This window comes from Artemia franciscana, chromosome 1 (assembly GCF_032884065.1).
Source record: "Artemia franciscana chromosome 1, ASM3288406v1, whole genome shotgun sequence".
Lineage (NCBI taxonomy): Eukaryota > Metazoa > Arthropoda > Branchiopoda > Anostraca > Artemiidae > Artemia > Artemia franciscana.
The window spans coordinates 18,604,849-18,630,690 of record NC_088863.1 but is presented as its reverse complement, the minus strand read 5'-3'; the positions used below and the strand labels follow the sequence as shown (position 1 = coordinate 18,630,690).

The 25,842-nt window shown below is 34.0% G+C and overlaps 1 protein-coding gene across 1 annotated transcript in view; it reads left to right on the top strand.

Annotated features, from left to right (window-relative positions):
- LOC136026585 (cyclin-dependent kinase 12-like) overlaps positions 1–25,842 on the top strand; it is a 60,694-nt gene that overhangs the window by 24,317 nt on the left and 10,535 nt on the right. Inside the window, exons 3-10 of the mRNA XM_065703297.1 lie at positions 1,179–1,771; positions 6,802–7,041; positions 8,122–8,285; positions 10,542–10,738; positions 13,972–14,176; positions 16,968–17,236; positions 18,932–19,120; positions 24,379–24,661. Coding sequence (XP_065559369.1) covers positions 1,179–1,771; positions 6,802–7,041; positions 8,122–8,285; positions 10,542–10,738; positions 13,972–14,176; positions 16,968–17,236; positions 18,932–19,120; positions 24,379–24,661 — 2,140 coding nt within the window. The remainder of the gene's footprint in view (positions 1–1,178; positions 1,772–6,801; positions 7,042–8,121; positions 8,286–10,541; positions 10,739–13,971; positions 14,177–16,967; positions 17,237–18,931; positions 19,121–24,378; positions 24,662–25,842) is intronic.

Genomic DNA, 25,842 nt, shown 5'->3' with positions numbered 1-25,842 from the left:
GTAATCTCCAAAGCCCTTGAAATTGCAACAAATACTAGGACATTATATTAATTTAATGTATAACTAGAGCCTTTATTGACACATTTTTGTTGTAAAGTGGACTAATTTGCTCCTTGATTGATCAGAATTATGCCATAATTTTATTATGCTTATAACTGAAGGGTTCTACATAAGTTCATTAAATTTATTCATTATCAACTATACTTCTGGGATTTTGACCAAAATTTCAAGATTTTGATTCAGAATGGTAAAAATAGTGATGGGTCAATTGAGCAGGATCAGAAATGATTGTAGATTCCGGATTGAGATTTTTCTTAGTTTCAGAACAATTTGACCAGGTAGTTTCATTAAAAAAAATTGTTTGGTATTCATACCTGATTACATGCCTGTATATCACCATCTGGGTGATTGAAAATCAATGAAATCTTTAGATTTTTAACCTTTACTTTCATACAGTATTTGCTAAAATATTCCAAGAGCAGCTTGCCTGTATTTTTGTGACATTGAGGGGCTTAATCCTGCTTCTGTTTTTTGGCATTGTAGTCTGGTCTTGATTTGTTTGTGGTTTCTTTTGTTTTTGAAACTCTTCCCCTTTCTTTAAGCTTTTCAGCCCTTTCCTTAAGCTCCCTCCCATTTCCTTGAGCTTTCCTTAAACCTCTGTTTGTTATCTATTGATTTCTTTCTTTCTCTGTAATTTTCATGTCCACTTTCCCCATGTCTCTCTCTGTATTTAGTTCATTTTATTTGAAAAGATGGACGATTTCTGTATTTCTGCCTATGCTTGCTTCAAGAGAGAAGATATATGGCAATACATTTGCCAAATATATCAGGATTGTAAGGTGGAATTGCCAATAGATTTAATTTTGAGATCATCTGTATAAAAATTGGACAGTTTTTTTTATTTAAATTAAGTATTTTTTTTAATATACTTTTGTCATGTTTGATGAAATATGTAAGTTTTATTTTGTGTGTTTTTCATTGTGACTTGATTGGTGAACTAGTTCAAAAAGCCTTAATTGAGTAAAGGGGCCTAAGAGGTTAAACTATAAATGTATGGAGTATTTACATATATCTACAGAATGTGTGTACTATATTTAAATATTTTTTTCATAGATAGGATATCTGCCAGTATTTAGGTCAATTAGTATGACTAGTTTTAAGTGACCTCTTTATTTTAGAGCCGTAAGGCGTCCTGAGCCTAAGACACCACCAATCATTCCTAAATCACCTCGAAGTCCGAAAGTAGCACCAGTTGATACCGGGATTCCCTTAGTGGCTACAACAAAACCTAAAACACATCTTTTAGATAGGTTAAATATGTCTCATACAACTCTATTTGCAAAGCTTGTAAAGCAACAAAAAGACACGTCAAAGCAGGAGATGGAGCAAGTGCCAACTCCCACTAAAAGTGAAGAAGTTTTTGAGCCTGAAGTAATAGAAGTGCCTGTTTTAGAAACAATTGTTGTACCCCCTGAAATTGTGAAGAGTGAACCATCTAAAGTTGTCAAAGATGAACCTGTGAAAGTAGAAGTGGAGACAGTGACCTCTAATAAAGTAGAGGGGGAATCTAGTTCAATTGAAATTAAACAACGAACCTTTAGTATATCCAAGTTACCTCTTCCCCCTGGAATGGTAGCAACAGACTTCGAAAATATTGAATCTCCACCATCAGATACAGATACTATCAAAAGACAACCAGTCAAAACAATGACTTCAATCAAAGAAGCAAAGAAGGGGAAGTCTTTGCTGAGGGATTTGCCCATGCCTGCAGGTATTGTTTTAAAAGCTATTGCATGCGCATACTACAAATATATTTATATTTGTAATATGTACAGATTTAGACCTTGAGATAAGTATACACTGGCTAATTCAAAATGTGAAACTTAAAAACAAACAGAAATTTTCACAAATATTTAGGGATTAGCATCTTAAACTCCCCTGAAAACTATAGTGTTATTTGTGCTTTACTGAAAACTAAGTAGATTTATTAAATTTGGACTTCCAGCCTAGACAGTTGATATCTCTATAAATTTGGATGGATCAATGTAATAAATTCTAGAGGAAAGGTTTTCCTTCAGTTCAGTATGATTCTACCACTTCTGACCCCCCCCCCCCCCCTAAAGCACTGAGGGTCAGTTATTGCTTTACTGGAAAATAAATAAAAACCTTTAACTGAATATTTTCCTTAGCCAACTGATTTTCTACATTTTAAAGGAATGGATCCTGAATAAAGTAATCATTGGTTAAAATGTATTGCGTGCTGGACTAATGAAACTAACTTGAATTTTACAAATATATTACCTTAAATTACCTTAAATCGCATTTGCCAGCGAGATAAGGATGTAGATCCTCCTGTAGTTCTCGCTGGTGGTGAGTGATGTAATTATGTTGGCTATATAGATGTTAAGAAAAACATTCATGTAAACTTGAGCAGTATTTGCTGTTTTAATGTTATGATGGGAAAAGGCTAAAAAAAATATTGTTTTATGTTTGGTACAGCAAAATAACACCAGCTAATGGGTAGAGGGGGCAACCATACACTTATTTGGGGTAATTTTGTTTGTTTCTAAGTCTTCCTTATTAATTTCAATTCCATTCATTTTAAATTCTTCACACATGGTATTTTCCATACATACATTGTATTGTATACATACATATTTTCCATACATTGATATCTTTCTTAAGCCAGTGGTGTCAATTGTCGAAAATCTGGGGTTGGAGATCAAATTGTATTCTTCAAAGTTTATGGTGGAGTCAAATTTTCCTTTTCAATTTGTCAAGAAAAGAACAAAAAAAGCATTTATTAATCAGAAATATTCTGAAAAGATGTTTTTCTATATCCAGGGGAGTGGGGTATAACTCCCACCCTCTCATCTTATTGACACCACTCTTATAAGCCAATTTATGTTTGCTTAAATTTAAATTTTCTCTTTACTTTCAATAGAAAACCTTGTTTTTTAACTTTTTTTCTGTTTCTTTTTCAATTGATTTAGTCTTTGCATAACTCTGGCTAATAAGCTTGATTAATTATAGCAGTTGGTTTTTACTAGTGCTAGAAACGTTTTAGTAGTTACTGTAGTGAGACTTGTTGGGGTAAGAGGGCCTGCAGTGGACCTGTGTGTTTCAATATTAGCCTGGTGATCATATACAGCAACATTAAAAACCCTTGAATACCAGCTTTGGTCAAAATCAAAACACATTACACATATATTTAAAAATAGTGTTTGATTTCGACTTACATAATACAATATTGACCTTACATTTATAATTTTAAGTCTCAATAGTCCTCTGTTATCGATTTTGTCGAAATCTAATACTTTCTGAGATACGTAGACCTATATAATGCTTTTGAACTTTTTATTGCAGTTTTAATCTCATATTTTTGATCAATAAGCTCATAAACTCTTAAATACGAACTTTGTCAAGATAAAACAAAATTTTGGCTGTCATAACATAAAAAAGAGATACATGCCATGTTTGCTCAAAACAAGTTTTTCCTAAAATTAGTCTATGGAATGTAATAGGAATATTCACTATTCATTCATCATTGACACAGCAAAGTTTGCAAACAGCATTCATCATTGAAAAAAGTTTTCTTTAATGGTATCTGCTGGTACTTAGTGAACAGATTGGATGTGCCTCTAGACCAGTCCAAAGTAGATGTCACTAGTTCAAACCACTGTTGCTGATACCTCAGCAACAGTGTGTTGCCAATACCAACAAAAGCCACTACCTCAAGTGTGTGTCAGCTAGCCATTCGATCCTTTGTTCTTCGAGTTCTTGCTGGGTTATAAGAAAAATCTCATTGCATATCACTTCATTTTATTTTTGAAGCATCTTTTTGATCTTCAATTGCTTTCAAATGGCTCACAAAACTGACATACAATTTGAGCTACCCTTTCTCTATGTCTGTCTACCTTAGTCCTGCCCTAAGATGGAGGATAGACTAGGTGGACTAAGATGGATGGAGTGAAATTACTCATTCTTATACAACCTTGCAAAGGTTATGTCAGCTTTGCCTCTCACAGCAACTAAAACTGCTGGCTTTACTCCAATTAGCCATGGCTTGGCTCTGAAGTCTGTCATCACTTCCACATAAGCTGATCAAATTCAAAAAGGAACAGACTCTGAATTTTCTTCTGTGGAATGATTTATTTTCCACAGAGGAGGGAACAGGATTTCCTGGCATTATTTGAAGAAATGATCAAACATTAAACAAACAGAAGACACGTTTTTTAAACTGACAGTAAGGAGCAATATTAAAGCATACAAGAACAGAAATTATTCTGTATACGAAACAGGCTGCTCCTCCCTCATTACTTTCCTTTTTATGCTAAAATTTGACCTTTTGTCCTATTTCCTTAAGAACAACTCAAGAATCAAATTAGAATCAAGTTCGATTTGAATCAGAAAGTTTTTTTTTAAGTACTGAAAACTTTGACGCGAAGAGTGAAGTATTGAAACAGAGGCAACCCCCTTCATAGGTAGAACAATTTTGTTTATTAAAATTTTTAATGTTACTTCTTACTTTGATTAGAAAACTCTTTTTTTTTAATTCAGTAAAGGATAGGCATATTCCTTAAAAAACGCAAACGCAAGGATGAGCAGGGCTGAAAATAAGACTTGGGGGACTCCCCCTGTCTCATCGTAATTTAAGTGCCTGAGACGCAATTAAGGGTTGGCACCCTTCCTCAAAATCTACTGGCTATAGAAATCGCTGGGAAGCTTGCAAGTTTAAGTGACTTTTTATTCTCATTAATTAAAAATCAAGTATTGGATGGATGATATTGAACACATTCAAAAACTTCTGATTAAATTTTAGACTGCTTATTATAAGCTGAATCAAGTCCATAAATGTCCACTAGTCATGGAAAAAAAAGAATTGGCTGCTGACGTGAACAGTGCTGCTCTGCTATGTTGTTAGTTCTCGTTAATGTGTTCTTAGTTTTTTCGTCGGATAAATACATTCAATGTTCCAACAACATGAGGGAACCAAACCAGATTTTTCGTGTTTTCCATTTTTGGTTGTTTTAGAATCCAGTATATTAGACTTCTGCTTCATTATGGTTGAATGCTTGCTCAATGTTAGGTCCAGGACACTGGTGAAAAATACTCCTAACTTTTTATAAATAATCAAAACTTATAATAATTCACACGTTAGAGAAAAATCTCGGTAGTGGATGTTTTGAACTCCCAAGGGTCCTGATTTTGTTTGCTGGGAAGGGGGGGGGGGGGGGGGTGAAAAGCCAAAATGGTTTTTCAGCTCGTTGATACCTAAATTTCTCAACGGGGTTTGGATTCATTGGATTAATGTTGTTCTTGCACCTGATCCTTGTCTGTGTAAGTAAACCTGTGAAACTCGGGAAAAATACTTTTGCACTAATAGAGTTGTCATTGCCCCTTTGGCATTCAGATTTCTATAGTACTCTTCTAAATGAAGAAATTTTAGGGGTGCTAAACACCGTCTTATGGCTCCGAAAGACCTTTCATTGAGAATTTCAAAAATATGGTCCGCTAAAAGTGCACTTATTGATTTTTAGGCACCTCCCTAAAAAAGTCCAATAATCACAGTTCTTGTATTGTTGGCTGTACAACTGTGTAATATTGAATAAATCCCCTTGTACATTGACGATCTGGTGCAATGCGCGGTGATGTCATTGAGTTGTGCTTGCGTTGCGTGGAAGTCCTTCATATCTACGTGAGGAACTTTCGCACTGGATATATTGCACAATATTTTTTTCTGATTCTTATGTTAAACCTCAAAGAAAAAAAACCAAAAAACATGGATCCAAGGTCAACCCCCGTAAGACCCAATCAGTTTAAAATAAGTACCTGTTGCCATGATTTTACAAGTCAATTAGTTTTGTATGCTCACGAGTGACCATACGTTCTTCTTTTCCTTTTTATGCCAAAAGACAGTAAAACATTTTTTTTACCATTGACGTTTAATTTTGTATTAGTAATTATAGTGGTAAAATTCTAGTTAATTGACTTCTTGCTATCTCAGAAAGGGTTTAGGTTAGGAAAATGAAACTTTCAGGGATGGGTCTACAGGCTAAACTATGTCCCGGGAAGGTATTTTAAAGTACCCACCTCCACTCCTTCTCCCTCTAGAGGGTCCTGAAATTTGAAATTTCACTGACCTATTGAAATTTTGACAAAACAACATTTTACCTTAATTTTTAGTTACTAGTTGCTTTTTCTCTGCCTTTAGTTCTGAAAATGCAATTCCTGTTAGGCTATTTGAGTAGAATTTTGAGCCATATCAATTTTTTTTTCAAAATTTTGGAAATGTATTTGCACATCTTTAAAACCTTATAAAATAGAATCAAGCAAAGTTATGAAGCTAAAAACAATTTTGTTGTACATCAATTAAGCAGAAGATCTATTTTGCAAGGTTTCACTTTTATAACACACACATTTTTAAAGGTCATCAAAGGTCAGGGCCCTCTAGAGGGAGAAGGAGTGGACGTAGTTGCTACAAAATACTTTCCCTGGACATACTTTAGTCTGTAGATTCATCCCTGAAAGTTTCATTTTTCTAACCTAAACCCTTTCTGAGATAGCAAGAAGTCAATTAGCTAGAATTTTACCATTATAGTTGTTATTATTTGATTTATTCGGATCGAAAATCATTCAGTATTACATCTGGAAGTTAAGAAAATATATATTTGTGTTAACAAGTCTTGACAGGCAACATTTAGGTGGTGGGGTTTAAGATAAGGATGTTTTTCTTGGATATGGGTTTGATTCCCGGTAGCGCTCTTGGATTTCATCGTCATAATTTTGTTTTATTTGTAGTTGGACCTGGTACAGACGAATTGAGTCCTGATGAGGATGGTGAGATGCGTCCAGCTCAAACGCGAGAAGTCACATCTATTCGTAGTAGTTCTAGGATTAAGCGTCCCAGAATTATTAACAAGCCCCGATATAGTGACGATAGAGAATGGGGTAATCATTGTGTGGATATTTATGACGTGCTCAAACCTGTTGGCGAGGGAACTTACGGACAGGTCTATAAAGCACGAGATAAAAATTCAGGTTTGTGATTAGTTACTTTCATAGACTTTACTTTCTAGATCACTACTTTTAGTCGTCAAATAACTAAAGACCAACCTCACCATTGAGGAAAAAATCTTGTTTTTTAATCTAATCTTGCTACCAAATCGATCACAGAGCAAATAATGCTAGCCTAGTGTTTCATTAATAGGATAGGAGAATAGTGAGTTCATTTAATTTAACAAATATTTTATATAATTTAATTGTTTGATTTATTTTTTTACTTAAATTACTTATTTATATAGTTAGTTGAATAGTTTAGATAGCATAGTTTGTTTGTTTAAATATTTTAATGTAACTTATATTCTATTTTACAGTTTTATTCAATTTAAGTGGCTAATTTGGTTTAATCATTTAATCTTGTTTAAAAGCATAATCAAAGATAAGGTTAGCTTACTCTTTCACCAGTTGGAGACGTGAATAGTGAGCTAATTTAATTTCGTCTTTTTTTTTATTTCGTTCAATTTTTAGTTTATTTTAATTTAATTAGTTTAACTTAGCAGTTTATTTATATAGATTTTTAAATATATATATATATATATATATATATATATATATATATATATATATATATATATGTAATATATATATATATGTAATATATATATATGTAATATATATATATGTAATATATATATATGTAATATATATATATGTAATATATATATATGTAATATATATATGTAATATATATACATATATATATACATATATATATATACATATATATATATACATATATATATATATATATATATATATATATATATATATATATATATATATATATATATATATATATATATATATATATATATATATATATATATATATATATATGTAAACAACGTTGGTTATCTCTTTGATGTCCCCTAAAATTTGGGCTGTGTACACCTATCTATGATGTTTAAGTAATTTTTTTTCCTCGTGACAAACCTTATAGTATGTAACGCATCTCTAATTATTATTAAAAGTTTAGATTGATTTGCTCTTTTTAAAGATGCGTGGTATTTTTTTTCATTTTATGCAAGGGATTATTTTAATAACATTTTTTGCTTTCAGGTGAATTTGTTGCCTTGAAGAAAGTTAGATTAGAAAATGAAAAAGAGGGCTTTCCAATCACTGCAGTTCGAGAAATCAAAATTTTACGTCAGCTAAATCACAAGAATATTGTTAATCTGAAGGAGATTGTGACAGACAAACAAGATGCTTTGGATTTTAGAAAGGTAATTAATTAGAAAAAAGGGTAATCAATTAGCTTTTAGAAAGGTAATTAATATTATAACTTTACGTTTAGGTTCTAATGGTCGTAACAACACCTGTGTTTTTCGAGGACGGAACCTACTATTGACATTGGGCTTGATGACGTGGGCATCAGCAGTGGATCCAAGTTTTTTTTTGGAGGGGGTCTAAGATTTTTATGCCTCTTTGCTTGTATCCATAATGTATAGAGGAAATAAGATGGTGATTGGGAACGAGGAGAAAGGAATCAGTAATTCAGAAACGGGAGAAAATGCGAACTATTTAAGCGATAATGGACAGCAACCAGCTTACACGAAAAAAAAAAAAAAAAAAGCAAACTCTGAAGACACTTGAAGAAAATCATCAAAAGAATAATCTAGATTAACATCAGATTTTTGTGATCCGGAAGTGATATGGCCAAATTTAATGTTGCTCTAGGGTATATTGCAGAGCTGAAAACTCCATAAATAGATCCTGGCGCGTATTGTTTAGCAGTGGAAATTTTAAGTTTAGCAGATTTTTTTTTTTTTTATTTGATTTTCCGACTGTCACACGTGGACGGAGTTCTTTCAACCCAGACTTGTAAAACGATATCCTTTTTATTCCTGGTTTAGTTTTGGTTGTATTTGCCTAGTTTTTGGGTCTTTGACGGATTTCTGTACGTTTTCCTACAATCCATGGTGGATGTAATTTAATAATTCCTGTACTCCTCGTACAGGAATTAGGACTGTCTCTCCTAATTCCTGTACGTTTTAAGGTTCGACTTTGGGACGCAGCCTCTTTAACTCTTTAAGAAAACGAAGTTTTTTCATATTTTGTGAAAAAAAAACCGCCCGATAAGGGACTTGAACCCTTGACCTTAGGATTAAAAGTCCCACGCTCTACCGACTGAGCTAACCACCTGCATGTGTGTAAATATAACTTTTAAATACCTTTTAAAAATTTCAAATTAACATGGGCTCTTATGGAGAAATGAGTTAATTAAGTGGCTAATGCGTGGTTTCTGGAAAACAGGGAAGGAGTTATCGGATCGAGCTGAAATTTCGCGGATAAGCTCCTGGGCTGTAGAGGACCTTAACTTGTGAATTTCAGCCCGATCGGACAGCGTTAAAGGGGGGGGGGGGGTTGGGGGGTCGAAACTTTCGGGGGGTTAAGATTTTCCTACGAAACTTTCAAGGAAACTTACTCGGAGAATTCCGCATCGAATGAGTCTTCGTACACCCAGATCTGATGTCGACTGTGACCTGTAGGCGTGGCAGAAAAAAAGAACATGAAAATTAAGTTGCTATGCGTTGTTTCTGGAAAATAGGGAAGGAGTTATCGGATCGAGCTGAAATTTCGCGGATAAGCTCCGTGGCCCTAGGGGACTTTAACTCGTGAATTTCAGCCCCATCGGACAACGTTAAAGGGGGGCTGGGGTTGGTGGGTCGAAACTTTCGGCCAGATTTTCCCCATGAAGAAAAAGTCGGAGGGGGATGAAATTTGGCAGGTTTCTTAGTTGGAGCTCGGGCTACGAAATGCATCCCTCCCCATCCCTCTGCGACCACTGGAACCGAAGATCGCTTAACATTGTCGTGGTTCGCCTCTTTATAGAGGCACGAGTGTGCCTCCTTGATCTCATTACAAATGATGCTTTCACGCTATATTTATATTTTTTATATTTAAGACTGTTACGTTATGTAATCTACAAAGCAAATTTTGTTCGCAAAGTAGCCACTATCAAGTACATTCGAGCTCTGAATAAAAATGTACGTTACGAAGGTTTATGCTGCGTCATGAAAAAGTGAACATAGTCACAACAAAATGAAGTTCTAATGATCAATTGATGGTTTTCACGCTTGCTCAGATCATCCCCATTCACATTTTTAGCTTTTGAATCGTTTGCTAATGATAATTGTGATGAATTTAGCCGATACTTATCAAGACCGTATCCAGGAGGGGGGGCCGCCCCTCATCCCCCTGAAATTTTTCTGCGACTTGTAAAAATGTATCAAAAATTCTAATAAGCGAAATTTGATGCGTTTTCCAATTTTTTTTTCTATCACAACTCCCTATTCGAATAAAAATCCTGGATACGGTTTTGATGCTTATGAGTGTTTATGAAATATTTACGATAGCCTAGTGTGAAAGGATTTGCTTAACTGTGAAAGGTTATATTTAACGTAAGGTGATTTAACTGTTTAGTATTGAAAATTACGTACGTAGTATGAAATGCGCTTAACTGTTAATTATAATTTCAGGACCGGGGATCCTTTTATTTGGTGTTTGAATATATGGACCATGATTTAATGGGCCTTATTGAGTCTGGACTAGTCGATTTCAAAGAATCTGATAACGCAAGCATTATGAAACAACTTCTTGAAGGGCTATCTTATTGTCATCAGAAGAATTTCCTCCATCGTGATATCAAGTGCAGTAATATCCTAATGAATAACAGGTACAGTATTTCATTATTAATGTTTTTTCCCTGCTAAGAAAAAAAATAGATTGAATATATCAGTTGTTGTGCGCATACCTTCTATAATTTGGAAATTAAATTTACAAAGGGTGGTATAATGTGGTTTCATATTATGCTTTTTTGCTTAAAAATAAAACTGTTTATTGTTTGACATGGAAGTACTATGGTGATCAGGAAAAAAAGCAAAACACACTGGATGTTATGCAAGTTAAAAGTCACTTGATAAAGTCGACTAAAAGCTTTCTAGACACCACTGATGACATCTAATATTTTGAAAACATGCACATGTTCTGAGAGTGAACATAGATTTGGGGAATTTTAATTTTTGTCTTTTAATTGAAATCGACTAGCTCTTTTGGTATAGTCATAAAACTACCCAAAACAAAGGGTGTGTGTTGCTCATAGAAGCTGCATGATGCAACTAAGCCAGACGTAAAACTTCCTGGGGACTATTCAGTGAGTCGACGAATTCCTCTATTTGGGCGTTCTGAACCTAAGCGATAACAACCGCTCAACAGTATATAAACGGTGGCTCGCCTCCATGAGTTCCAGTTTCAAAGTCCTTATAACCTTTTGGCATAGCAAGGATCTGCCAATAAAGTTTTAAGACGCGACTTTTATCAGTAACTGTATCACCATCATCAGAATACACTTGTGGGAAGTTTGGACGCTGAAGGTCCAGCTGAAGGTTCGACTTGCAGCATTTGAAACTAAACGCATCCACTGAATCGCTGGAATTACTTACTTTGACGTAATCTTAAATTCCGAACCTCTCAAACGCTTTAAAATTCAACCAGCAATCCCCACCAAGGTCAGCAACTTCGGTGACTCAATCACATCCAATGGATTAGTCAGGCCCGTCTCCTGAAAATCATCTTTGAAGACTAGATTCACGGTTTTCACCCTCGCGGCTGTCACCAAAGAAGTGAACGTACAAATCCACGCCTCACCGTCTCTTGGACCTTCTTTGTCCGTCAGAGAATCGAGAGGCATAGAGAATACTCATTACGCAACCATTGCACACCACTGCACACCATTACGAAGAAATAGGCTTCAAGACTACCTCAAGGATTGACGGGTCTTAAAACAGTAATTCATTCAAAGATTTATTGGCAAAATATTGTCTGACTACTTGTCATTGGCATAATGTTTGCTAGTGAAGATTAAATTTATGCGTAGTGATTTGACAATGCAGCTAAAATTGTTTAATAAACCCTAAGGACCTGAAAAATAGCTACTTTAGACCAGAAAATGAGAAAAGACTCAATAGTCAATTGGTCACAGATCAGAGATTGGGACTAGTAATCGAAAGCACCGCTTCTGTGTGGATATACGAAGGCAGTGTTAGTCCTAAGTCTATAGGAGGAAGGACCTACAAAAGGATTGTATGGAATTTTGGTTCCCTATATTAATATACTCATAAATACTAATCTTGTTTTTTTAAACTATAGGGTGGGTCCTCAGACTAAGCTTAGAGATATCCCTATACTCAACTCCTCTATGTGTTAATTTAAAGATCTAGATTGCTCGGGTGGAGTTTCTCCCCTTCATTTTTGAATGATTTGAGTCTCAATTATTAAGCACATTTTACTCAAGAGAAGATAGTCTGAATTTATTTTTGAGAGAAAAGTAACGTTTGTACTTATTAGGAACTTTGAAATCAATTCTTCGATCCTTAATTCCATAAATTGTTTTGCTGAATTATTTTGAATAACACACCGCTTGTATACCGGTAGTAGCTTACATACTTTATATCTAGTAGCATGCTTATCAATGATGAGCAATACTGCTTAACCATGGGCCACAATTGACGTTTGAAAACCATAAAATATAAAATTTGCTCCAAATATCCTACTACTTTTTATATTAACTATGTCAAAAGGAAGGTAAATTTGTATATCCCTAAGGAGCTTTTAAAAGATGAAAGAGCTACGAGTGGCTTGTCATTCCTGCTTTTTTCATCCCTGCTTTTTTACAATTCTAGTTACATCATTTTGTGATATAAATAGATAAGGTGTGGTAAGAATGTGCTAATGGCGATGCTCATTTTTTACAGGACGGCTGTTTCCAGTAGGCTATCACATTTAGTTGACCAATGCTTATTGCTAGACAATATTCTAATAACCAGGGAAGTGCATTGGCAAGGCATTTTTAATACAGCAATCATAAAGCTGATCATTCAACCCCAACCTTGTGAAAATTCAATCCGAACCATATGAAAATTCAATCCGAACCATATGAACATTCAACCTGAACCATCTAAAGCTTCAACCCAAACCATATGAACATTCAATCCGAACCATATCCATAACAAAGAATTTGCTGGTGATGATGATTAAGGTTTAAGTTGGATTCAGAAACTAAACACGTGAAAGTTTTTAACACTCTGGAACACCATCTCCATGGTACAAGATAGAAAAATTCCAGAAGTTGGTTTCAAGACAACATTTGCCATCGCATGATGATTGTCCTTTCTGATTCGTCAGGGCTTTGATACTGAAGGTATTAGTGTTAAAAAACAGTTTGATGATCGGCGGTGTGGTACGAATTGCTTTTGCTTTTGTGCCCAACATCAAGAAAGAAGTGTTAGAGATTTCTCTTTGCATGGTTGTTATGGCCTTGTTGGTCCTTGCTTACTAGGGTCCTGTTGTCTGGTTTTGAAGGTCTAACTTTAAAGGGGATTAATGTGCTGGATCGTTTATTCTTTGACTAATTTGGATTCTCCTTAATGTGCAAGAGACTTAAAGGGATACCCTTTTAAGACTTTTACCGCAACGCCTGAACATCTTTATGGCCGATGTAAGTGTTGTGTTGAGTCAAGGAGACTGATTGTGACCTAGTATGTAATGGGATATTTATGCAGCTAAGCCACTCAGTATAATGATTATGATTCTACTCATTGATGGGAAGTGCTAAGTAATTATACGGCCGAATATTTTGCTACTTAAATAAGTTAATGAAATACAGCTCCCTTGCAGGGAGCAAGATTTCGTGTGTGCTTGGGGGGATGATGTTGTTGAACTATTGTTAAAGCGTCATCAGAATGTGTTTAAAATTTGGTGCAAAGGTAGTTTTCGAATTTGTTTCGTCATCTGTAATGATGAATGTGCTCAAATTTTTTGTTTTTTTTGTTTCCGTTCTTTGATTTTAAATGCACTACACCTGATTGATGCTATATAACTTTAGTGGCTTACGAATTTGATTCAATGTAGGGGTCAAGTAAAGTTAGCCGATTTTGGACTAGCACGTTGGTACGATGCTGAAGACAAGAAAAGGCCATACACCAATAAAGTCATTACACTGTGGTACAGGCCACCAGAATTACTTCTTGGTGAAGAGCGATATGGTCCATCTATTGACGTTTGGTCATGCGGCTGTATCCTCGGTGAACTCTTCCTGAAACGGCCCCTGTTTCAAGTGAGTTTGTCCTTTTATACTTCATTTGATGGTTTGTTGTTAACAGGACATGACAAACTGAAGCTAAATTTTTCGAATTTTTATAAAAAGTTGTACGAGTACTTGTTTCTGAACAGGTTTATCCTGCAGGCTAGTCAATGCTGTGATCCGTGGACATGCTAAAAGATATGTAAATTTAAATGTTGCTTTTGTGCTTGTTTTTATTATATTGTGTTATGTTTATTGTATGTTCATCGCGTTTATCATTTATTATATTTTTCTTTCTTTATTTTGTTGTTGTTGCTTCCATGTAATACAATGTAAAAAGAAAAAAAAATCTTTATTAATACTTTTAGCGGGTTTCTTAAAATTAAGGAAGGGGTGAAATAAATAAAGTAAAGAAAAAATAGGAAGAAAAATGAGGTTGCCCGTTAATGATAGGCATGCTGTTTTAGTTTATATAAAAATTGAGTTAGTTTATTGCATGCGATTTTCTGCGAATCAAATCAGAATTAAAACCATCAAAAATGAAATTATGTTGGAGTTTATGTCAGGTGAAGGGGAAAGGCAAATTCTAATACAAGCCCAAAAATATGTGAATTGTTGGAGAAGTACAGAAAATGACGAGAAAAATCACAAAATCATGAAGTTTCGTGAGCAACAGTCTTCTGTTCCTCTTCTACTACTGGGCGCCAAGTGCTAAGTTTTGTTCACAATTTCAATTCACAACCTCCTCCCTAAATGTCTTGTATAGCCCTAGCTTACACACACACATATATATATATATATGTATACATATATATATATATATATATATTTATCTATATATATATATATATATATATATATATATATATATATATATATATATATATATATATATATATATATATATATATATATATATATATATATATATATATATATATATATATATATATATATATATATATATATATATATATATATATATATATATATATATATATATATATATATATATATATATATATATATATATATATATATATATATATATATATATATATATATATATATATATATATACAAAAAACTAAGATGATAATTGATGAATTCTTACTTACGGCTATAATGTGTATCAAGTATCAGAACATATTTTCTTGTTTTTCCCCATTTTTGTCCATGTTTTCAAGTCATTTCTTGATAGTACAATATAATTTGATTTATAGAAACACAGTTATTGAATTTGAAATGTGATACTATTCACCTGGTAGAATTGTTACGTTTGAGAAATATTGTAAATCTACAAAATTTTTGGCAAATCCACCAAATCACGTTTCTGAAACGTTTGTAAGAAGACATTGTAAATCTGTTGGTGAAATAACATCATTTTTTTCCAATCTGATAGCTGTGTTTCAGATGAATCAAATGAAATTATGTTCAAGAAAAAATGATTTAGAAACATGGATGAAAAAAGAAATGTGTTTATGTGATTAAACGAAACTTGCTGCATATTATAAAGTAAGCAATTCATCATTTTCATGGTAGTTTTTACATATTCTATGGTTATATATGAGACCATTATGGGTTACGACTGGGGATGAATTGTCAAAAGCGTGAATAAAACCATGAAAATGAGCACACAAGTAGCAGTATATAAATAGCCTTCTTTTTGTTCTAACACGTCTCCTTCTAGCGGGCTGCCATTCTACACCTTTACCTATAAAATTTGGGCTTTGGACTTTGCTCGGCTGAAATAACTACTGAAGTGGAGATTACTTCAGTAAACAATTACTCGTCTGTAAATTATGAATATACCTGTAGGCTTTAACTATTAATTTTGGAAATAATTAAAAACAACTCCGTACCTCGTTTTCCTTTTATGTTCTGTCAAAACCATTGAGTAGGCTAAGGAAGCTTTGTTTATAGTCAGTGACATCAGTCGTACTAGAGTTTTCGTTTGATGATATGCAATATATATTCTCCCCCATTGACTACTTGTATTTAAAGGGCAAAGGCGTTGATAAATTAATGAAAGATTGGGCAGCTCTCAATTCTCCTGTTAAATAGGTTGATTCCAATTTTGGTCGACGGCCCTTTTTGGGACCTCCTCTAGATTATCATAACTAGAGAATCGTTATGCCCAATGGTATTCTTTAGTCATTATTCGACTTCTGTTGCGTTTTGTTCTAGCCACCTCAATTAATCAAATCATTTTGCAGAAATCAATTGTCTCTTGTAATTTTCCGACTAATATTCAAGTGCCCCAACATCATTAGATTTATCAATAATTCAAGTCAGCAAATTCAGTTTGATAATCTGGATTAATATTTGCTTTTTGGAATTGTAGAACCATTATGTGATATATCTGGACATCTTATGAGTTGGAGTAAATTTAATGTCCATGTGGGGCAGCAGTTATAAAAATAAGATCAAAGATAATTCACACCATTGTGTGGCAATTGGCAACCTTGATTTTCTATACTTAGTCAATGTGTTAAAGTTCCATCTGTGTATATGATACATGTTCCATCCTCTACGGGCAAAATAAAGATAGTGTCCTATATTATTTGATTAGGTTTAGAGTCATTTCATTATGGTCCCAGCAATAGCTGCAACCTAGTCGCCTATTTCTTATTTCTTTACTGTTTTATAATCCGTCTCCACTCCTCTCAGAATAAGGTATTGATATAAATCCACCTGTTTCACGCTTAATATTTCTTGAAAATTATTAATTTGTTTGGAACTTCTTCTATTGTTACATCCTTAATTAGATGCGAACTTGTCCTTTCACGATTTATAATAATTTAACATATTTCAACTATTTCAGGGTAATACAGAAATGATGCAACTAGAAATAATATCTAAAGTCTGTGGCACACCTGCGCCTGCTGCTTGGCCAACGGTGGTAAGGCTTCCGTTGTGGCAGTCGTTCAAGCCTAAGAAGATTTGTAGACGACGATTAAAAGAAGATTTCTCTTTTATGCCTTCCAATGCGTTAGAATTACTAGACAAAATGCTTGAACTGGATCCCTCCCGACGTATTACTGCCGACGCTGCCTTGAAGTCCCCTTGGCTAAAAAATGCAGTTATTGAAGAGTAAGTTAACACATGTTCTTGTTTGTGTCAATTTATATATACAGATATATATGTCTAATAGTCGTACTCTAGGATTGGTTCCAGTAACTTCAGTTTTACTTTCTATCAGGGGTGGCCACGGAATTAAAGTTGGGGGAGGATGCACAGATAAAATTTGACTTCTTCATTAGTATTTTTACTCCTCCGACCCTGTAACTAGTGCATTTTGGACGTTCTGGAGGGGTCACTTGCCCTTAACACCACCCCAGGATCCACCCGTCTTTTTGAACTCAGACATAGGGAGGGGTGTGACTTTTTCCGAGACGCAATGACACATTTTCATTTCGGATTACTTTTTAGCTTTTTTTTTCTTTCAAAATATTAAGGTTCTGCAGAAAAAAAACAGAGCTACAGCTCTTCAAATTCTCACTAGTCTTCAATTTAAGTGGCCTTACTAGGGCGTCAATTAAAAAAAGAAGAAATATGGGCGAAAAATCGACAAAAAATAGTAAAAAATAATGGCACCAAGTAGCTGAAGAAGCCGTAACTCACCTTTGAACGTGTTTTTGTCTTGGGGAATCAACAGAATGTTTTAACGAAAAGCGTGGCCAAACTTGACTAATTAACATTTTTTATTGATTTTGGCTGTTCAACAAGGTCACGACAAAACGTGACATTGCCATAAAAACTGCATAATTTTGAAATAACCAAAAGAAAAATAGTAGAAAATATTGGTTTTCAGGTATGAATTTCAGGTATGAAAGTCCAGAAAAAAAAATGTTTTCATTCTCATGTCCTTGGTACTTAAAAAAGCCTTTTGTTATGATTAATTTGTACGGTTTGCACTGAGACCTCCTTGGTTTTCAGTATACACTAGTCACCCTCAATCTAACATTATTCTATTATTCCAGAGCTGTGGATTCGATTATAAGTTACAACCGACACACACTCGGGCTCTAGATATTGTCAATATACTGACTTCAACTCCGTTCAGCAAATATTTACTAAAAATTCGGCTTCACAGCCCGGTTTTAAAGGTTAATTTAACTATATTTTATAAGTTATATTTTACTCCGAATCCAGACATTTTCAATATACCGAGTCCAACTTTACCACTCAGACTCCACAGCCCTGCATTGTACAAATGAGTATATCGAGCGGTTCGTTTTCCTCTCGTTGTTTTATTCCTTACCCTTTTCTTAATGACCAGTACTTCAAAATCTGTGGAATTATTTGTAACCTTTTGGAACTACGTCCTAGGGTATGCTTCTTTAGCTAGTTTATTCCAAACCGTACTGGTACCTCTATCTCAAACCACAAGTATGGTGGGATGGTTGGGGGTCTTACTATTAGCGTGCCTTGTCTAAAACTGTTGGTGGGGTTTTTAATCTTTTTAGCCTCCTACATTCTGTTTAGGAACTTTATACATTTTGTATTAGAAAAATAACTATTTTTTCGGGAACAAAATGACTTTCTAATATTATCATGATACTTACAAAATGAAATTTCTAAGAAGCTTTTTCATGAAAACGCTTTTGCTAAGGATTGAAGTAAGAAAAATTTGTAACCCAGAAAATATGTAGCTCATTAATATGGTATTGCATATTTGCTGACAAAGATACGCCATTTGTTTCGGAAGACGATAAAAGAAAGTACAAATCTAAATGAAAAAAAAGTGTTTAAATTTTTTTTTATAACAATATTTCTTTTGATTAGGGGTACAACGTTGAACCTGCCTTTGAATCAAGACTGTCACGAAATGTGGAGCAAAAAGAGAAAACGAGGTCTCAGAGATCAGCAAGACACAGGACAAGCGATGCCCCCTACCAATGGGGCTGTCAACTCCGAATTACCTCCTGGTAGACCTCAACTTTTCCGACCTGGGACAGAGGATGACAGTGGCGGGTAAGAAATCCCCAGTTATCCCCCTATGTTGTCCATCTTGATGAAATGAGCTTCTTCCTTATGGATCGTTGGTTTTTTGTTTCTTCGTCAGTACGTTAGCAATTGTAAGGCAGAAATCATGTCAAAGTTGGAAGGTAGTCTTTGTATTTTTGTAAACGAACATTTTGTTGTTTTTATTATTATTTGCTTGTAAATGCTTCATAGCATTTATAAATGATGTAATATAGTTAATATAGTATTTACATAACTTTAGTGGGGTGGAAGATATCAAAAACAGAATATAGTTGAAATTCTGCAAATATCAAATATTTTCCACTTATTTTAGTATGTCTAATATAGTTTTTGGCTCTTAAAAATTAAAATTTTTCGTTCAACACATTTTATTGAACTTCTGACTAAAATGAGAAATAAAAAAAATTTTGTTTTTGAGGAGTCGAAAAAACTGTATTTATAAGAAAAATATAAGTCCATTTTTTGCAAATGAAAGCAATTTTATTCGCTTTTAATCTGATCAATACAGTTTCGTATTTAAAGATTCTTTAAGCTTATCCATGGATAGGCTCCAATCAAAACTAGAGTGTTTACATTGCCTTTCATTGACTGAATTTTATTTTATTTTCAATGGCGTGTGAAGTTTACTAAGCGGGGATTCCCTTAGCCTATACATTTTTATAGCTGAAGAAGATTGTGTTGCTTATGAAGATGTTCAATTTATATATATATATATATATATATATATATATATATATATATATATATATATATATATATATATATATATATATATATATATATATATATATATATATATATATATATATATATATATATATATATATATATATATATTATATTGCGAATTTTTGAAAAGGTAGGGCCAGATGACCATAAACTTTGAAAACTATGAAAATATTCTATAGTTCAGTTATAAAAAGGAATGGTTAAATCGAATTTTGAAGGTAACATAGACAATTTCGTAGGTGACAAATGATTCACTGTTGTTATTTTTCGTGTCGGTAAATTTATTTTCTTAACGAATATACAGGACAGGCACGTACGCAGGAATTTTTTTCGGGGGGGGGGGCAAAACCTTCGAAACAGCAGATATAAAGTAGCACTTTTTTTTATTTAGTAGCTAAATAAATGCAAAAAGCACGTACATCAGAAAATATAGATTAACTTTAATCTGTAGTATTGTAGCGGACGGGGGGAAGAAGACTGAAGCTTCAAAAGTACGTTTTAGGATCAGGTTATGTTCATAGCGATTTATAACCAGTGATTAATCTATTATATCCCACTGAAAGGGAAATTTTAGGGTTAACAGCTCAATATGGTGCTGTGGTGGGTAGTTCTTCTATTGCAAAAAGGTTTTAATGAAAAATGATAGTTTCCAAAATTGATCCATTGAAAGCTGTACTTTATCCTGAAAAGGGGGGATAAACACCCTAATATCAAGGATAATTCTATTTTGCTATGGAAAGCAAACTCTCTTTACGAGAAAAAAATAACACTACAATCGCTAATTACTTCAAAGAGGGTAAAAAGTTAGACAGGAAATGAGTTAATAATTGGGCAATGACTTGACCGAATAATTGCATGCTGTAAAATCCAAAAAAAAGGCTTCACACCTGTATCTAGATTCTTAATAAATGTCCTACTTTTGCCAGAAATCCCAAAAAACCATGGAGAAGTTAAACATTTCACAAAATTTCGGGGGGGGGGGCAAAGGCCCCTCCCCCTCCTGCGTACGTGCCAGATACAGGGTGACCCGATGAGTTGAATATAACATTAATTACTGTTTGACATGAGTTAAACATTAAGCACCAGATCAACCCGTTTCACTTTGGTGATGTGATCTACCAATAGAGGAAAATAACGTTACTTTTGGAGACCTGTCTCTCCCTTTAACCACTCAATGGAGGATGGGGGGAGGGGAGAATAAGAAATCATAAATGGTAACATGCACAGAATATTACGTATTTAGGAACTACTCGAGAATTTTTTTTTCGTTAACGGATTTTATTTAGTTAGATTTCATTATCAAATTTAAACGGTTATGTAGACAATTTGGGTAGATGACAAACGATTCATCATTTATTTCCGTGTTGTCGTAATTATTAGTATTTTTTTTTGAATATACAGGATGTCCCCGATAAAGGGGACATAGCATTAATTAATGTTTAACGTGAGTTAACCATTAAGTTAGTAGACAAGCTAGCCCTATTAAGTCAGAAAGTTATTCGAACCGAAAGTTTACTCTGACAAAACTATATATAATTTTTCTTTTACCTCCATTGGGTGCACATCTCTATCTTGGGGTGGTAAGGAGTAGCTATATTATTTGAAGTTATACTTTAAAAAATATTTTGCGTATTGAATCTCTAATTAAGCAAAAATGCAATTCAAACGCAGGTTTTTTCAAATTGGGGGGGGGGAGGGTTGCCTTTAAAATTATTAGTATTTTAGGGTTTGAGTGAATACAGACGAAACATTCTTTCTTTTTCCTCGTAGGTTCCAAATAGGTAACCTGCTAAAGAGAATGTCATATGAAATTCTGACGTTATCCTCCTTTGCTCCCTAAAAGGGGTATGTGTGCTTCCCACATGTCCCGAATCTACTTGCTTTTAAATGTCCCTAAACACGTTGAGTATTTAGTCATAAACTTCGATAAGCTACTCAGACAGCATATGGGCTCTTTTGGTGGCAGGACCTAATGATATTATACCAATACACTCTTGAGGTTGTCCTTGTTTAATGAAGGTTTACATTTTTTTCTTAAAACGACGACTTTTTTTTACAAACAAATTTAATGGATTGACTTCCGAGATCTTGTAGATAAAATCAAATATGTATTAAGTATAAATGAAATAGGCATGCTTTGTATTAAAAAAAAAAAAAAAAAAAAAAAAAAAAAAAAAAAAAAAAAAAAAAAAAAAAAAAAAAAAAAAAAAAACGGTTTGCTCTTGGTGCCAAAATGTATGAACTTGAAATTGTACCCAAATGAAACAATTTAAACTGCAAAGGAAAATAAAAATTCGCCGAATGGGTTTTAAGCGCCACACACGAATGTGGATAAAGTTCAAAATGTAAAACAATCAAGGTAATAAAGATTTGGTTAAAAAGGGCACATGTACGTTGGGGTATGTTATGTATAAATCGTTTAACTTGTAGTCAAATGGCTAATAGTTGACAACGATTATCGGTTAATATTAGCAGGATCTTTACAGGAATTTATGGGAAATTTCCCGTGTTTTCTGTGGAGTTACCCATAATTAGTCGAGAGGTTTACTACTTAGCATTTTACAAACAAGTTGCTAGTCTTTTACCATTCGTGTCCCATATCCTAAATCTCCTTGATATCCCAAATGCCAGAGATAGGTCGATAGGTCTAACTAAACTGGTCACTTAGAACCAAATGAGTCACTTATTATTTCTTAAGAATGACGAAAATAATGTTCAGGACGTTCTATCCCACCTCGCATCAAGGATAATAGATTGTGAGGCTTTTTGTTTCTAAGGGGTCATTGAGGTGTATGAGCAAATGAGAGAATTAAGGTAATCTTATCAAAGAGGATCTTTTACACACAGATATTCACAATTTGATTGAAGTGTGAACTCTATTTTTGTGGAGTTCCTGGTCTTGAGGACACTTAAAATGACTGATTGGAAATCTAATTTGACAAAGCAGTCTAACTAGTTGACGAATACATATATACGAGTCTTTTTAAAATGAGTAAGAATTAATAGAAATAATAAATGAGTTATGAAATGAATTTGTTTATATGAGGCAGATTTATCAGCAAAATTTGTTGACTCAGAATAAGAAAAAAAGAAACACCAAATAATACAATTAAAAAAAAGAAGAAGTAACAGGATGTTTGTGTCTAGTGAATAAGTTAAGTTTAAATTCAATCGGTCTGATTTTTCGGGTAACCTCGGCTTTTTGCCGTGCAAATTTTAAGTATGCTGTTCAGCCTTCTCTTGTTACTTTTTACTTCTCTTTTACTTCACTTATTATCTAAATTTTTACTTTTATCTAAATTTTTACTTTTATCTAAATTTTTGCTCAGATTCAATTTTTGCACAATTTCAGAGGTGTTCTCCGATTTCCTTTTTGTCAACAACCATTAGAATAGGGATTCACTGCACTGAATTTTTTATTCGAAAGCCAAATTTTTTTGTTTAGGTGCTCTCTAGCTTTAAGGCTCTTTGGGTGGTCTTCAAAGAATATGCTGTTCAGCCTTCTATTGTTACTTGTTACTTCTCTTTTACTTCACTTTTTAACTCAATTTTTACTCTTATCTAAATTTTTGCTCCAAGGTTAATGCTTAAGTAATTTCTGAGACCACACTGACTAAGCATTACTTGGTGAAAAAAAGATATTTGTAAAGAAGAAAAAACGAGGATATTCCCATGCAGTAAAAAAAAAGCAAATGTTTTTGCTAAGACCTCCACCCGAACGCTCTCAGTGCAGAAATAGAAGAATAAAAGCAAACTATATAGAATTACTTTTAAATAAAAAAAGACCCTCTCCATGCAAGGGTGATAGAGTAAATTGAGCTACTCTGAAGTAGCTCAAGTAATTTCAGATTCACTCAGTGATATAGCTTGTAGCTTGTAAGTAACTCAAGTAACTTGAGTGATGATATCACTAGCACACAACAGGATTTAAAACTTCGCCCTGTCTGCTCAACCTCTGATCTGAAGGTGCTGAATATTTTCTGAAGTATGTCAAAACTTGCTTTTAACTTCAAGTTAAACTTAAAAAATTGGATATGCCTGTGATTTTTTTAAGCTTAATAAATTATAAATTAGCCAAGATTGGGGGGAATGTGGGTGAAATTGAACAGTTTTATCACCTTCCAACACCTAAATCTTTCTAAAAGGGACTCTTTGTATTTATAAACCTATTATTTTATAGTAATATAATTAGCCTGAATTGTATGGGTCGCATGAACAATGTGGTCTTTGCTGCTTTAAAATCTATAGGAAATTAACTTTGTTCGGAGAACCCTTTGAACAAAAATTGTTTCAGAGCAGGCTGCCACACCTCTTCGCTTACTTACATTAAAATTGAATATCAGCAGAAATACTAAAACTCAAACTAAGCTCTGTTCATGTAGTAAAAATGAAAATAGTAGAAGTGAGAATAAATCGAAAAGGAAGAAGAAAATAGAATGGAAAGGAAAAATGAAAACGAAGAAATTGTGATTTCAGTATAGACGAAAATCTATTTTTAAAGTTAATTTTATTCTTAGATCTTCACGAAGTCTAAAAGCAGAAGCCAATCAATTCAGAGAGGGGAATAACGGGGCCGTATCCAGGCCACCTTCCCCACCACCCAGCGGAAGGAACAGTTTGAGGCCGTCAGATTATCACTCAGAGAATTCCATATCGTCGCCATTCACTCGAAACATAAGCCCTGGAGTGGGAAAACCCTTACCACCTTCTCTGAAAGAGAAGCTCCGGATTGTGGAGCAACTTTTAGTGCAAAAGAAAACGGTGCGAGTGGAGCAAATTCTAGCATTATTTAGAGATGTGGTAAGTTCTTATTAACTCGTTCAACTGGGCTAATCCAATAATTCTTAACTTGTTTGACGGCTCTCATCCCACCATCTTTTCCTCCTTTTTCTCTTGTTCCTTCTTTCCTTTTCCGTTACTCTTTTGTCTTTTCCGTTACTCTTTCCGTTTTTCTTCTTTCTTTTTTCCTTGCCCTTTTTCCTTTTCTGTTACTCTTTCCTTCTTTTTCTCTTTTTCCCTTTTCCTTACTTTTTCCTTTTCTCTTATTCCTTTTTCTTCTTTCTTCTTTTCCTTTTTCTCTCTTGCTTTTTCCACTCCATTTCTTTACTCTTTTTCCTTCTTCTTTTCTTCTTTCTCTTTTGGTGAAGTGTGCAATTTTATTTATTGTTTTCTTCTTGTGACAAAAGTATACACATCGAGTTCTCTTCACTATCTACGTTTATTTGAAGTGTGTTTTTTTTTTACCTGAATTATCAAACAGTTCGTGGTAACGAACTGTTAGGAGCGACCCGTAAGGAGCGACCCGAACGTAAGGAGCGACCCGGCTCAATAGTAACCAAAACTCTAAAAAATGGAATTTTGATACCAATACCTACATCAAAAGAATCGCATTTTAATGCTGATTTTAAATATGTAAGTTTCATCAAGTTTAGTCTTACCCATCAAAAGTTACGAGCCTGAGAAAATTTGCGTTATTTTAGAAAATAGGGGGAAACGCCCCCTAGAAGTCATAGAATCTTGATGAAAATCACACCATCAGATTCAGCGTATCAGAGAACCCTACTGTAGAATTTTCAAGCTCCTATCTACAAAAATGTGGAATTTTGTATTTTTTGCCAGAAGGCAGATCACGGATGCGTGTTTTTTTTTTTTTTTTTTTTTTTTTTTTTTTTTTTTTTTTTTTCCAGGGGTGATCGTATCGACCCAGTTGTCCTAGAATGTGGCAAGAGGGCTCATTCTAACGGAAATTGAAAGTTCTAGTGCCCTTTTTAAGTGACCCAAAAAATTGGAGGGCACCTAGGCCCCCTCCCACGCTAATTATTTCACCAAAGTCAACGGATCAAAATTCTGAGATAGCCATTTTATTCAGCGTAGTCGAAAAACCTTATAACTATGTCTTTGGGGACGACTTACTCCCCCACAGTCCCCGTGGGAGGGGCAACAAGTTACAAACTTTGACCAGTGCTTACATATAGTAATGG